Below are 15,689 nucleotides of genomic sequence, written 5' to 3'. Positions count from 1 at the left end.
AGGCTGTTCAAAGTTAGGAAATGTGTTATGTTTACAGGCACTCATACAAAGGTCTGGGTGCATCCAAGTGTTTATGTGCTTTCCTGGATTCACTCAGTTAAAAAGTTCCAAGCAACAAAGTTCCCATTGGTTTATTTGTATATTGATTGTATATGTGGTTGTAAAGCACATCGGTAAAATAAGTTCCCTTCCTTTTCTGTGGGCTCGCCCTGTCCAAGGCTGGAATAAGGACCTTTGTCCCCTAGGTCACGTGGTAATTTTAAGTGATTTGAAAATAGGGATTTAAAAAGCAGCTAAGAGACTTGGAACACAAACCTCTCGACTTCTGTGGGACTTCTGCTCCTACATGATATGTCGAGGCTGCGTAAATCAAGTGGGGGTGGAAGGTTTGGATAGAGCAGGAGAGAAATCACAGGAAGGAAACAGCTGTGGGCAGGTGGGATGACGACTGTGTTTGCAGGCAGCTTGAGAAGTTTCCTGGAGCTACCCCAGCGGTAATTCAGGTAAAGTCTTTCTTGGTCTGACAGAAGCGTCTGAAAACCAGGGGGAACCTTCTGAGCAACACAGAGCAAAAGAGAGACTCTCTAACGGGCTGCCTGTGTGCCCGTTCAAATCCATCACCATCGTCTCGGGTTTGTGAAAGAATTGGTAGCGGTACCTGGTGGAAAAAAAAGCATGCTGCAATCCCAACACACATATCTTTATCAATAAAGTCATCTAGAAAATCAATAGATAAAGCAGAAAAATCTGAGTGGTAATTTCAGTAAGAGCTCTATCTGTCTGGAAAGAAGTGCTATAAAAAGTGAGGACGGTCACCTTTGGTGATGTCCTGAAGATATTAATGCTCTTATAAATTGCTTCTCGATAGACAAACAGATAAATAAACAAGACAAGAGGATCTGCTGGCTACCTTGGCAGTTGACTCATATTAATGTGCTGCATCTTTGCCAGGTTATCAAACTCACCTTTGAAGAATTTGAACTAGAAAGAGGATATGACACTCTGACAGTGGGTGATGGAGGACAAGTCGGAGACCAGAAAACTGTGCTTTACGTGTAAGTAGCACGTCCTTTGTCCCTGTGAGAAATCCACACCTCAGCTGTGCCTGGAGAGATGTCACCAGTGGGTTTGGGTGCGGGGGTCCCAGCTGGCGGAGCTGGCTGTTCTTGGGGTGCTCTGCCCTCGTCGCCTTCTCTTAGGCTGCCGCTGACGGAAGGGTTTTTGCCTCCTTGCTTCACTTCCCTGCCTTTGTCGGGGCCCCTGGGGGAGGCTGAGGCTGTCCAGGAGCTGGGGGAGCAGGATTAAAGCTCAGCTACAAGAGAAGATGCAAATCGGGCAGAAAGCGGGGACAGTCGGGATCCCTCTCCCCCGTGCTGTCCTCCTTGTGCGGCCGTTGTTAACGGTGCAAAGTGGCTGTAAATCCATTATTTTCGGGTGACATCCTGAGCGTTTTACACCCGGTGTGCACCCGTGTAAACGGTGACGCACACTTCTGGAAGGCTGAGGGTTCATCCCCTTCTGTTTATATCCCTTCGTTTGTAGATAGGATGTTCCATGGAGGTTCCTTCGGTCGAAAGAAACGTTGATAGTCCTACGTTCCTTCCGGATGTTCCTATATCAATGTCTCCTACCTAAATATATTTGGGTTTTTGCTGGCTTTGGGTTGTTTTGGTGATTTTATTTTTTTTTTTGGGGGGGGGGGGAGTGGTTGCTTGGGGCTGGTTTCTTTTTTTCTGATTTTAATTCCAAAGAAAGGACATTGGATCAGTACAGGGCTAGTCCAGCTGTGCTGAAGGAAGCGATGAAATCTCCGATGCTGCCAGTTTGTAGAAGAAAGGATTGCCGTGTTGTCAGGCTATCGTTTGTAAAAGCTGCGGAGCCCGAGTGCTCTGTGTTACAGTGCAGCTAATACAAGGAGTAAAGGGGAACTGGCTCTGGACTGGCCATCGCCATCCCACCCTCAGGGCTGAGGAGCTGGAGGTGGGTCTGGCTTAGGCTGGAGGGAGTGTGTCAGCCCAGGAGCTGTGGGTTGCTACACCGAGGGCGAGGGATTTCCCTGACCCACGTGTTTTATGGGATGTCACCATCGTTTTGTGGTGCCTGCGGTTTTCCAGGCTCTCTTGAGGTCGGTGGGAGCTCTTGGCTTCTCCGAGGAGAGCGTGTCCTCGTGTGCTGGCACCGCCGGGTTTGGATGGAGGGTGGCCCTGAGCACACACAGGGAGGTTTTTCTCCTTTAAACTTTCTCTCCAAATTTTAGGTTTACATACAGCGTGCTTCACTCCAAATCCACGCCGTGCTGGGGAGGGGGGGTTGTAGTGGAAATGGACCCCTGTGTATCATAGGGGTGAGTCAGGATCTTTTACAACAGCCTGTAGAAAATGCCACCGTTGAAAAAGAGTGAGCCTTGATCATCTCTGAGGGCCGTTTATTCTCATTAACCTGCTGATGTTAATGACTTATGTTTGCCCCTCCTCTGATAAAGTCTTTCTGTTCCTTGTTTGAAGGGTCGGTGAGAAATCAATTTGTGTGTCATTCAGACGTAATTGTGTATCATTCGTGATATCATATATCGTGATATAGCAATGATTCTGCTGTAGGTTCTCTGAATCATTAAAGTGAAATACCCTGTAGCTTTAGGGAGATCCAGAATACCCTGTAGCTGTGGGGAGATTAAAAAATTAAAACCTGTGGGAGGTGTGCTATACATCGGAGCACTTTGGGAGATGTGTCTCGCTCCCAGCATGCCGGTTGCGTGCCGCAAGCATGCCGTTAGCAGGTACGGCCGTGCCACGGGGGGTGGAGGTGCAGAGCAAGGCACGGGTCACACGTGGCACTGGGCTAGTGCAGCGGGGTGCTGCTGGCGTGGACGGCGTGACTTCAGGGCGGCTTTGAGCACCTGCAGGTATTTTGCTCCATATCCTGGAGCTCGGCTGCGCCCCGGGACGGTGCTGGGGTCTGGAGCGCTTCGGGAAGCCTGGCTGCTCGCCGTCCTGGGGTCTCGTTTGCCGCTTGGGAGCGAGGAGGTAAGGCGGTGGTGGCTGTCAAAGTCTCACACGGCTTGGGGGAACTTGCCAAGCCAGATGCTGGGGCAGGAGGAGGGAAAAGTCACCCTGACTCTTGGGGGGAGTATTTGGAGCAGTGAACGGGGTGCTGGAACCCAAGGCCACCAGCTTTAAGTGTCTTGACTTGCAAGTCTCCCTTCTTTTCTGTCTAATCACCTTATGCAAGAGCAAACGACTCCCCAAAAGCTGCTCTAGCAAAGCGCTCGTACTCTTCCCAGGTAGCAGAGAGCGTGTCATGTTCTGCGGTTTTCTTAATTCTTCCTCCTCCCTTGTTTTTCTACGTGAATCAGCCTCCCACTCCGTTTTCCGTTATCTTAATGTTTGCCTCTTTCCAAGACCTCTCCTTCTCCGAGGTTCGTTTTCCCATACGTTTCTGTTCCGAATGTGAACACCGGTGATACTTAGGTCAGCAACTCTAACCTGCGATGTATATAAATGTGAGGTCTGTTTATTGCAAAAGTGTTTGTAATTAAAGTGTCACAGAACATTTCACAGCTGATTGGTCAAAATGTGCAAATTACTGCCAGGGGAGTAGTTTGTAATAACTTGCTGAAATGATTTCTCATTCCATCCCTTTCTGTTTGTCTAAAGCCCGTGAAGATTTTCCTCAATTTGATTTTAATCATTCCACATTTTCTCACTCTGTATTAGCTACTCAACACCTTGCTAGTGCAATTTTGGAATATCTTGAGCCTGTCTGCAAAAGGTGTAGTGTCTTGGTATCTTCTCTCTTGGCAGGAGAACTTTCTGTTAAATTGCTGATGCTGAATCCAGACAGGGAAATTTATTTATTTTTGATCTGGGAGGGTAAGTGGAAAACTAATGAAATGTGAGAGAGTTGTGAAGACCGCAGAAATACTCCCTTCGTAATGAACGTGGTGGACAACTTTTCTCAGCATTTGCTGCCCTCTTACCCACTGTCGGTATCGGATGCATCCACTGGACACGAGCTGTACTTTTTTTGGAGGAATCGACGTGCAGAAACCTCACCCTGTTAAAGGCAGGAGTTCCAGTTTTATTACTGCTCTTGATTTATTCTCGGATGTTGAAGAGGAACTGGGTCCTGCCGCCTTCCAACTGCAGAAAGACGTTTGAATCCGCCTGCGTGGCAGCGGGCGCTGTCCCAGGCTGAGGTGTGAAGGACCATTTGTTTCCAGTCTCACTCGCATCCCTGCGAGATGCATCTCGGAGAACATAACAGATTGTTAGGCTGAGCTTTCCGACTGGCAGAGAGGATTTTATTCCCTAAAGTAACAAGCCCCCAAATCAATCATTCAGCTTGTTACAGTAGAGTGGGAAAGCATGCAAAAACCTTTGAAGTGCCTTTTTCTGAAGGTTTTTCTTGTGGTATGTTCCTCATTCCTGCCCGTCTGCTGCTTAAATAACTTGAGGAGAATCAACAATAGCACTTCATCTGCCTCTCCCATCAAACTCTCTGGATGCAAAACAGTCATTAAAACAAGATTACTTCTTAATTTGCCGGCACCTTGGGCTCAACAGAATTTCTGATGCAGGTCAAAGCAGGAACAGAGCAAAGGTGGGGGCAGAACTGGGAGGTTTTGATGGGCTTGGGAGACACGAATGGGATTTCAGGGAAAAACACCCCTCAGATTCCACGGCCAGAGCTCAAGCAGTGGCTGGTTTCGGACGTTACCGTAGTCTCCGGTGCGTATGCGGTGAGAAGTTCTCCGGGATGGGGAGGAGAGTTGTGTGTCCGGTGGAGTTGGTCCCATCCATGTTAGATCCCTGGAAGGGTCTTGGAGAGAACCTGGCGCTCAGCACGTGGCCGGCGTTCAGGAGGGCGTTCAGGAGCGGTAAAGCAGCACAGCCCTTGAAGCAGGCGTTTGACTTCGCTCTCGGCACACAGGCGCTGGCAGCTCGGCCGTACCGCCTCTGGTTTCCCGGGAAGCTGGGAATGGCAGCAAGGATGCCCGGAGGCTGCGAGTTACGTTTCCTCACAGGATGCTATCAACACACAGCTGCTGGGTGTGTTCCCTTGCAGCGTTGGGTTCAATAATTCTGCCTGGAGAGCTTGGGGATCAATTTTATCAAGAAACCTTTCAGGTGCTGCTGTCGTGCTTGAGAACGGCGCCAGGCAGAAGCCATGCCCATCCATATGTATGTATTTAGATTTAAGCAAACACTACGGGGAAAAATAAACACCTATCCACTCACAGCAGTTGCACTGAAGGTGATTTATAACTTTATCACAATGATACCTTGGCAGCCGTAGTATAATAACGTTTAACGCTGCCGCTGAGACGGGCAACGTGACACTACGGACGCTGTGACCATCCCTTCCCACCGTGACTCCATAGGGAAGGGCGGGAGCCGCGGTCGGAGCGGGCGCTTGGGGTGGGGGATAAAACTCTAAAGCCGTGTTGAACCGCAACAAGGTGATTAATCCCAAAGGCTGAATGAGAGCCGCGCACGGCTCATAAATACGAATATATTGGTGACATTTTTCTAAATCTCTTCAGCTCTCCTAAGAGTCTCCTTGAAGGGTAGGCAATGTCCTGAGCATCCCGTACCGCCTGGATTAGTAGCAATTTTCAAGGGCTCACAGGGCATTCAGCAGATTTGAGGCTCGTGCCTTGTCTTCCAGGGTTTGTTTTTTTGGGGTGGTTTTTTTTGTTTTGGTTTGGTTTTTTGACATTGTTGTGAAAACTTGTCTGTGAGGATAGAAATGTCGCCGAGAATGTGTTGAAGGTAATTTTTTTTTGTAATGCTAGCAAATACTCTACAGGCAGTTAAGAGGATTCAGTCACCAGTATGGGTTCTGGGAATTTCATTTGTTTGCTTACGTTTTGCTTCAGTGAGGAAGGAAATTATTACTACTGATGCTGGATAATACATTGTAATAATGGTACTAAATTGTAATTATTATAGCGCTGGTAGTAATAGCGACCCTTAACTGTGGTAGAAGGCTCCCTGTTTAGGTAGGATGCACAAACATACCGAGAGGCTCATCAGTCTTGAAAATCTATCAGATTTTTGGACAGTGTTCTGTTTTGGGGTTATCCTTAATTGTGTCGGTGTTGCTCTCATTATTTTCTGCTCCCCCAGGGGCATACGCAGCCTTTATTTTGGTGGGATAATAAGTTTGGGGAGATGTACAGGCTGTTTACTTGTTCTTATTTATTTTTACAGCTTGACAGGTACCACAGTTCCCGATCTCATCGTTAGCACGCACCACCAGATGTGGCTCCTCTTCCAGACAGACAGTGTCAGCAATTTGCTGGGATTCAAAGCAACGTATGAAGGTAATCCAGGCATCTCTCTCACTCTTAGAATTTAGCTGTTTTCAAGGGACGAGGGATGAGATGGGTACAGCTGTTTGGGAGAAAAAGAGGCTTCTCTAAATATATTGAAGCTCTGCAGATATTTTTTTTTTTCCTTAAAACTGAAGCTTTGCTGCAGTAAGAACAGCTTTTCCATGAAAGCAGACGGAGTGGGTAATGTTTCTTTGCCGTTTCATCTGCTTTGTTGGAAAAGAGTTGGTGAATCTCAGCTGCTGGCAACAGGCTGCGTCTGCGGGAGAAAGTGTGATCAAGTAATCAATGGTTCCAGTCGATCAGTGGAACTTTAAACTTGGGGTAGTCTGGAGTCTTGCAAGTGAAAGAAAAGTTAATGCTGGGATTTTTCAGAAGGAACTCATGAAATGCTTTAGGACATGAATGCTGAAGTCTGTCTTAAGCTGCTGTGTTTGCTGGTGTCGTTGGTATTTACAGGTTTAGAGGAAGGGTGATGGAAAAGTGTTCCTCCTCACTCACCTGAGTGACTGGTGATTCTGGCTGAAGCTTTTCTGAGATTCTTGGTTGAGTTGGTTTTAGATTTTTCCAGGAATCTCCTTCTTGTGTCTCCACATTGGATGTGAGCGCCTAGGGTGCTTAGCACCCTCTGCAGCACCGCTCTGGAGAACGTGCTCTGCATCCCCCATCAGTGCCTCGTGCCTGCGGAGGGGGAGCTCGTTTCACAGGAACATTTCCACTTCCCTGTCAGCTTCTTTTTGGTATTGTTGTCATCTTTAATCTCTTCGAAAAGCACTTGAATGCCTTTCTGTTTTCTCTGTGACCTGCTGCTGCCAGGGAAGGCTTACTCTTTTGTCTCTGACACCTAAAAGTAGGCGCATAAATCTTCATCGAGGTATGGGGGCTGCTCCTGAAGTGCCTGAGTACCAGCAGCTTCCACCGACATCAGCACTAACATTGAAATCTTGCTTTCAAGGGCCCTAAATGCACATTAGCGTTCATTCATTTTTAACAGCGTTTCTCTGGGACTTGCCCTCATGTGTTCAGGCCAGGACTTGCCCATCGTGGTGCTGATGATGTGACACTGAAGTAACCGCAGTTTTGGGAGCCTGAAGGGACCTGACCTACCCGAAAACGTGGCTGGGGTGAATGCCAGCGTGTCCAGGCAGGCTGAGCAGTGCCCGGGAGCGGGGACTGGGTCATGATGCTGGAGTATTTACAGCATTACAGGACCAGGTCAGCAGAAAAGTCGTGGAGGGACGTGGATAAGAGATAATGGAATTGAAAGGAGGAGAAGGCAGATCTAGCCTGATTGTCTAGGGAGCATCTTAATGGTGCTATTTCAGTCTCACTGGCTGGGAGGGGAAGCTCACTGTCTGCAGGAGCTGCCATGTCTGTCTCCTGCCACGTTTGGCTGCGATTGATCCTTGGCAGCCTGGCGGAGCGCGCTGCTGCACCCCTGCCCGCCAGCTGTGGGGGCTGAAAGCGCTCCGCAGCCTTGTGAATCTCATCCAAAGAGCGATGCGGATATATTTTTTCAGCCTCTTGATACATCTGATGTTTACCCTGTAGCGTAGCACATAAAGCTGCAAAGCACATGATACAGGGACTTCCTTACGCTGTTGTTCATCTTCTGTGAACTTTGGATCTATAAGGAGCGTGACTTTGTCCTCCTCTGGCTCGCCTGGATGTTTTTGGGAGTTTGATCTATAGCAAGGCTGAGCTGCTCCTGCTCCCTGTGCCCTCACCGGGCGGTTTGGGGATCACCGTTATCATTCCTGCTTTGGAGTCCTGTCGTATGGAACTTCCAGTGTCAAATGTTCTTCTCCCTTCCCTGCTCACCAGCTTTACCCTGCACAGCTGCCGCCTATTCTGCCGTGCTCTTCTATGCCTGTGGTGTCCTAGGGAAGGAAGGGAAAAAAAAAAAGAAAAAAAAAAAAGGAATATTCTGGCGCTGCTGCTGCTGAACGCTGAAGGAGGAACCCTTGCCTGGGGGGTGCCTGTCCTTTGCAGGTGTTAGAAGCAGAGCCTACGCTCTGCTGATCGTTCATATCTTTTTTTTTTTTTCCTGTTTCTGGGCATCTTTGCAGGTTTTGTACAGCAGCTACTGACCTTGCACAAGGGCTTTGTGCATGAACAAAGCAAATCCACTCCATGCCCAAAGCACAGGTCCATACTGGTACTATCCAGAGGTTTTAGTTTTTGCAAATGCTTGGAGTTACAAAGCAAAGAGACATTTAAGTAAGAGGCAATTAGCACTTGCCAAATACGTTATGAAATTATATGCAACTTACTAACAAGTTTCCGTATCAGTTTTATGGCCACACGTCTTCCTAATTGTGAAAGGAAAATTACGGCTAATGGAGCTATATAAACTCAAGACCAAAAATCTGCCTGGTAGAAGGGCCGAGTATTGCTTATAGAGTATGTTTAAATAGCCATCTATCCTAAAACATCTAAGTTTTAGTGTACGTTTTAAGCGTAATGCCATCATAAAGCCTGTTGCTAGTGCTGAAACAGTTATGCCCAAGAGATTTATTGATGCAGAGATTCAAGGACCTGTTGGAAGGAACGTGCTGAGGAGGGCAATATGCCGTCAGATTCTTAATGCGCAGGGTGCCGGGGAGGGGGAAGCCAACCAGGTCCTCGTGCTTTCCAGGAGAAATATGTAAAAAATATATATATATTCAACTCCAGGAAGAATGTGCAAAACACAAGGTATCTGGATTCGGGTGTTTCCAGATCTTCACACTGCAAGACTGGTTGCGTTTGGAGCAAATGCTCGGTGGGTGTAAATCAGTGCGACAGCATTGATTTTCAATTAAGCCATGTCAGTCTTTACCAGCTGAGGATCTGGCTCATTAATGTTCATGAAGATTACTTCTAAATCTCCAATGTCTCAACTGCAGCCAGTTTATCCTTTTAAACAGGCATTCTCTCATAATAGTGAACGATGTTTTTGGACTTCCAGGGCTTGTCAGAAGAAATTTGTATTAAGCTCCACTTTGGTGGAAAAGTCTTTTTCTTTCTCACCACCATAGCGAGCTGATTGATACCGCAATTTAGTGCTTGACTTGTGGGAGGGCTTACAGCCTCCTGGGGTCCTGGGCCTTATCTTCTCCCTTCTTTCCTTTAATCTGGGATGTCTTGTTCTGAAAGTGCCTTCCCCTTGGAGCCACTGCTTTCCGCAGCCGTCAGGATGGTGGTGTGAAATTTCCCGGGTCAACCCCTTGTAACGGTTGGGAACAAATAATTCCTCCGGGTAACATTTTCAAAGGTTTTTGAGTAATTTAGGGTTCGTTGAGGATTCAGACTTGCATAATCTCATCTGGAGTTCCATTCCCCGTCGGAGGATTGATGGGACTGAAGATGCTTGGTCCTCCTCGCAGGGGAAGTGTTGGGGAAAAAGTCTTCCCGTTACTGATGAGCTTGAGGTTCTTACAAGCAACAGTATAAAAGTAAATCAGCACTTGAAAATTCTGTGGTAAGAGACAGAAATATTAAACCATGGAAAAACAGAACAAAGCCGGCTTTTAATTTAGCCTTGCATTTATGTATCATTCATGTAAAGTAATAATTTAAAATCAGAACTAGGTTCCTAGACGCACGCTAATCTCGGTTGGATTTCTGTCGGAAGCTGGTTCGTTTGGGTAGCGCTGACTAAGGTCTGTGTCCCGAACCACCAGCATGCTGCAGGCAGGGGATGATTAAACAATATTTATTGTTGCTGAAACGCTGACTAAGTGTTTGGTCTGAGGAGCTTAGCTTTAGAGCCGAAATGTAGCCCCGCGGTGCTAAGAGGCTTAGGGAGCTCTGCAGAGCTGGAGCCTGAAGATTTCCTCTGCTGACCTTTCTGGGTTTAATCAAACTGGCTGGTGTTTGGTCGGGGGAGCTCGCTGGGTGGCCACGTCGGGGGGTACATGTGTGATACGCGAGTACGGAACTCTGCAGGGACGCCTGCGTGCAAGCTGCGCGTAAGGGTGTGCGTACACATTACCTGTGTCGAATTGAGAGCGATCAATACCGTCTTCACTTGCCTGATCCTAGGGGACTTGAGGGGAAAAAAATACATCTGCAGGTAGTGCTGCTGCTGGGCAGGGTTAGCTTTCGAAGCTGAGCTCCTGCTCCCTGGCGTGGAGCGCTGCCTTCGGATTTCTCCAGTGAAATGCTCCCAGGTTTCACCGAGAAGCCCGGATAACATGCAGGTGGCTTTCATTAATTACATTATTTTATTTAGGTTCCACGTTGCCTAAGCCCCCAGTATTGTTGGTGGTGGAAGTCTCTCAGAAAACTTCAGTGTTTTGCTCTTTCCTGCTCTCTTTTCCATTAAATGTATTGACTCATGTCATAAAACATGCAGCACTGCTGACCCAACAGACGGGAAGGCTTTTAGCTTATGATGGGTTGACCTCAAGTGCTCTCCGGGTCATGTTACTTGTATTTAAGTCTTGTATAAACCGTAGTGGGAGCGATTTGCCGTTATGCCACAGGGTTTTAATGAGGCTGCTGGATTCGGTTTCTGCATTCGCCCTGCAGCGGTGGTTTTAGATGGGAAGGATGTGGCAAAGACACGCAGAAATGGCTTTTCCTTCTTAGTTGATCTCCTCCTGCTCATGGGGTTTCCTCTCTAGATCCTTTTTATGTCATCACTGGGATCGACAAAAAGAACTAGGCAATACAAGCACCCTGGTCCTGGTTCCTTCAGGTACGGGCGGAAAGCTTACAGCGTTCCATAGTTTCAGCAAAGTTAATATATGTACAAATTAATGTGTGTGAGGCTAAATATTTTCTGGAGGGTCTTTTCTGACTGGGGGTAACGTTTGTGTGATTTCCACACCTATAGCCTCGAAGTGCTTACAGGTCCCACACCTTGTGGATATTTTTTCCCCGAAACCGAACTTTTCCTAGCACAGTGCTTGCAGCTGCAAAATCCTCTTCTTTTCCTCCAGAGCCAGGTCAGGCAGGAGCAGGAATTCCCCCAGAACTCCAGGAAAAGTGTGGCCTCAGTTTTGGGCTGTGGTGCAGCGGTGTGAGGGAACAGCGAGGTTCTCGCTCTCCTGAGTCACCCTGGCAGCGTGGGCAGCCACCGCGGTGCTGAGCCAAGGGACCCGGTTTCTCCACCCACAGCCAGAAGACAAATAGCATAAATAGCTGGTGAAACATCTTCTGTTCGAAAATGCTGTTTTGTCAAAATCTTATCTGCATGATATCATATTTGATGGGGAAGATAAAGATTCATGTCGACTTGTTTCATTTAAATAATGTCAAAACACTTGATTTAGATGTTCTTGTTTAGTTTTGACTTTTATTATTCTAATGTGAAAACGATTTTACTTAAACATTCATCAGAATAAATGTTTCAATCTTATTGAAGTAACATGTTTTGATATCTCTGAATCGCTCTTTTTGGGGGGATTTCTGCCCTGCTACATATTTAGTGAATTTTACTATGTAGGAAAAGAGATGTAGGAACCGGGGGATTTTCTCAGGACAGAAATCCCGTTTTCTGCCCTCCCTAATGCAATGAGAAGCGCTAGCTTTGGTTGCTTGCCGCTAACAAGGAGACCACGTGCGCGGTGGGAAGTGTGAGCTCTAATTCTTCGTTTCTCTCCCATTCCTAAGCCTGTGGTTTCACTCTGTGGCAATGTTCCAGCTGGGCTGGTGCGGCGTGCTCGAGTGATTGAGGAACCTAGGGTTCACTGAGGATTCAGGCTCCCATGCTCTCACCTGCAGTGCCATTCCTCATCGGTGGATTGATGGGACTGAGGATGCTTGGTCCCCTTACAGAAGCTCACACGTAGGGGGGACCACACAGTCGGTGCCTCGAGAGCATCTCGGGCACCTTTATTCTTTCTTAGCAGAGGGTCAAAAGGGATTTCTTTTTCTTTGCTCAGCTGCATTTTTTCCCGAGTATCTGGTAGCCTGAGCATGTCCTTGTTGTAAAAAGCAGCATATGCTGCACGCTGGAGCTCTCTGGCTGCTGCTGGAGCTGCTTAGCATCTCTGCGGAGGTCCCGTGGCCACCATCCCTCTGGGGCAGGTGCGGAGGGGAGCTCCTCCAGGCAAATAGCAAAAATTTTGCCTAATGGCAAAACTCTCGTGGGCTTTAGGAGCCGGGGCTCCCTCTCCGGAGTGAGCTGCGGGCCGGAACGTGTGTGTCTGTCGAGGAGTTTTGTTGTTTCTGGGTGGAAGCGCAGGAGCCTGGCAAGGACAGGGAGGTGACTGAACACTTTGCTCCCACCGAGATGGAAGCCACGCTGTGTCACTCTGGCCATCTCTTCAAACAAGGAACAAACAGCGCGGTGGCACCGGGGTGTTCAACGTTCCCTTCCCCGGGGCACCCAGTGCCGCCGGCGTCGGTGGCAGCGGGGATGGGGGCGCTGGGGGAAGGCGGCCGAGGCAGCGTGCCCGCGGCGGCGCCTGCTGCTCCTGCATTTCAAGTCTTCAAGGTGTGGGGAGGGAAGGAATGCCAGAGGTGAATTTTTAAAGGCTGTTGACTTGCAGCAGAAGGCACTACCAGTTTTCCCGTGCCTGTCAGGACACGATACGTGTTTAAAATATGCATGCTACCCTTTGATCTTGTTGCTGTTTCTTGAGTTTTAAAGCTGAATTTTTTTTTCATCGTTTGCACGATTTGATTCCTGCTTTTTTTTTTTTTTTTTGAGAGTAACGTACAGTTCAACACTATCTTGTTGTCCAAACTGTTCTATTTTGTCCCTTCTTTGCAAGTACAAATCTGAAACATTTGGATTTTCCAAGTTGGCAGGGAAATACGTAAATCTTGGCAAGCTGTTTTCACTAACAGGGAAAAAAAAGACACCTATTTCATGAAAACTATCATATTAATATATATTAAATTATTTTTGGAACGCTTCATTATGTGGCAGTGACTTTTTAGTTCCAGGTGCATACAGCAGTAGCAGAAGCTAGGTGCCTTGTTTGTGACTTCTATTCAAAATACACCTGTCTCTAAGTTGCCTGGAGTCAGAATAATAATGAGGTGCTTGTTGTTATTCAAACCAAATTGGAATATTAGATGGCGTAATGCAAATCTCAGATTATGCCGTTTTCCTCTGTAAAGAAACTGTCATAAAAGAAGTTTCCAATTTGGTGTAAGAAATTGAAAATGGGGAGAAAAGACAGCGAGGCTGATCGCAGATGATGGGGATAAAACCAGGAGGACGTGAACGATGAGATGCATGTGAAGCAGGGAAACAGTGTGGGAGCGCTCGGCAGGCTGAGGAGGAATGAGGTTTTGTAGCTAAATGTGACACAGGGCAGGGGTATGAATTTGAAATGAAATTTTATGGAGCCGAAGGTAACAGATAGCAGTGCGCTGTATTTACGTGAAGTCGAAATACCTGCGCGGCAAGAGGTAACCTCTGCGTTCCCCTGCAGTATGGTGGCGGCTTCGGGACCAGACGCGGAGATGGGAACGGGGGCAGGAAGGGGAAGACGGCAGACGTGGAATGGCGCTAAGGCATCCCAGCGGCGTGCCCTCGGCCGGAGGAGCCGAAGGATGCTCCCGTGGAGGGAGACGCGGTCCGTCTGCCTCAGCAGAAGTCCCTGGAGCAGGGGCAGGGGAGGATCTCCTCGGGTCTCGCTGTGTTCTTCAGTGGGCTGGGATTATCTGGAGGATGAGGAAGCGGTCAGGGGAGGTTTTTAGGAGGGTCTTTCGGTGGCACTGGTAAAACTGGCATGTTGGGATGCTGTCGGCTGCGCTCTGCGTCGCTGCTGACCCCCTCCCGTGAGACGGTGGGGGAGGCCAGGATGCCGTGTGACGGCAGGGATCCCACCAGCTCAGCGTCGGAGCCTTCCCCCATGCAACTTCTGTTTTCTTTTTTTTTTTCTTTTTTCTTTTTTTCCAGAGATTGACCAAGGGAGCTGCGGTGATCCTGGGATCCCAGCCTACGGCAGGAGAGAAGGATCCACGTTTCGCCACGGGGACAGCTTGAAGTTTGAGTGCCAGCCTGCCTTTGAGTTGAAGGGACAGAAAACAATTACCTGCCAAAAGAGCAGCCAGTGGTCTGCTCAGAAACCAGTTTGTGTTTGTAAGTCAGTGAGGAGTCGGCTCTAACCCATCATCCTTGTGTGGTGAGGTGGTCGTGTAAACCGTGCGTGCGTGCGCTGTGCTTGGTACCCAGGGCAGGGCACGTTCTCCTGGCGGCAGAGATGGCACCAAGCTGCTGCTGGGCTTAACCAAAGCCACGGGGAGGGTTTGGTTGGGCTTTTCTCTCAGCAGGGAAGGGATGCGCAGCGGGGACCAGCATCCAGACAGACGTTTGGGCTCGCACCGGGACCACGAGCTCTCTCTGCTCTGCCCCCCTGCCCTCTCGCTGTGCGGGTTCGCATCCCTTCTGGAGAGAAAGTAGGGCTTTCGTGTCCGAGGCAGGAGGCATGGACACGGACACAAAAAAATACAACAATTTAAAACTTGATTCTATTTTGGGGCATTTAATTTTCCTTCGTTATCTGACGATATTCAGGCTCCCTGCTGCTGGACCTCATTTTTTAATTTGTTGCATGAGTTCTCAGCAGAAGGATATTATGCTCTCAGTAGTGACCAAGGATAAAATTTCCAGTTGTAAATGGAAGTTAGATGCACAGTCCCCACTGGGTTTTAATGGTTTCGCTGTCCTTTAAAGATGCATTGGGCAATCTGCTTGATTATATTGACCGAACCTTCGCTCACAAACAATGTTATATTTGGACATTACTAAAACTTGCAAAAGTATCTGTATTTTCCCCAGTTGGTTATGAGCAAAATCTTTTTTTTTTTTTTTGTTTCACCTCTGCTTAGCTGGGTACGTTAATGTCTGTACTTTTGAAGTGATGCTCTAGCGTTGGGGAATGAGATGGATCCTAACAAAAAAAATAGGAAAGGACAATCCAGCTGAGCAACACAGAGAGGACAGAAGTGTGGTGAAAACAGATAGAGAGGAAACAGAACTGATAATTTTTACAGGGTGGGTTCGCTGTGCAGATAAATAGGTGTGCTGGGGTTCGATGCCGCAGTACAAAATATTTTTTGTTTGTGGTGTGGCAGGAGCTGATCCGTGCCCAAGAGTTGACACAGCTGGCGGGGAGCAAACCTTGTCACTTCGGAGCTGAATCTGGGATCTTCAGCAGCTGTGGGAGAAGCGAGGGGGAGGTTTAGCCTTCCTACGTTGGCAATTTATGGGAGAATGTGGGAAGACGGTTTAAATAAGTGCCTTTCTTTTTTCAAAGGCTAATTTCATCTCCCAGCATTTGAGAAATGTCTATTTGGGGAAAGGAAGCAATTACTTTGAGTTTTGCCTTTGCCAGATGCCCTGACTCCCTTCCTACTTGGTTTTCTCTGCAAGCAAATCAGCTAAAGATGCTGATGAGGAAAATTG

At 48.0% G+C, this 15,689-nt stretch overlaps 1 protein-coding gene across 1 annotated transcript in view; it reads left to right on the top strand.

Moving 5' to 3' along the window:
* The window catches only part of CSMD2 (CUB and Sushi multiple domains 2), a 305,276-nt gene that overhangs the window by 156,717 nt on the left and 132,870 nt on the right, over nucleotides 1-15,689 (top strand). Inside the window, exons 11-13 of the mRNA XM_037381617.1 lie at nucleotides 952-1,055; nucleotides 6,213-6,325; nucleotides 14,181-14,363. Coding sequence (XP_037237514.1) covers nucleotides 952-1,055; nucleotides 6,213-6,325; nucleotides 14,181-14,363 — 400 coding nt within the window. The remainder of the gene's footprint in view (nucleotides 1-951; nucleotides 1,056-6,212; nucleotides 6,326-14,180; nucleotides 14,364-15,689) is intronic.

This window comes from Falco rusticolus, chromosome 3 (assembly GCF_015220075.1).
Source record: "Falco rusticolus isolate bFalRus1 chromosome 3, bFalRus1.pri, whole genome shotgun sequence".
Classification (NCBI taxonomy): domain Eukaryota; kingdom Metazoa; phylum Chordata; class Aves; order Falconiformes; family Falconidae; genus Falco; species Falco rusticolus.
Note: the sequence above shows the minus strand (reverse complement) of the source record. Positions and strands in the feature narration are given on the sequence as shown.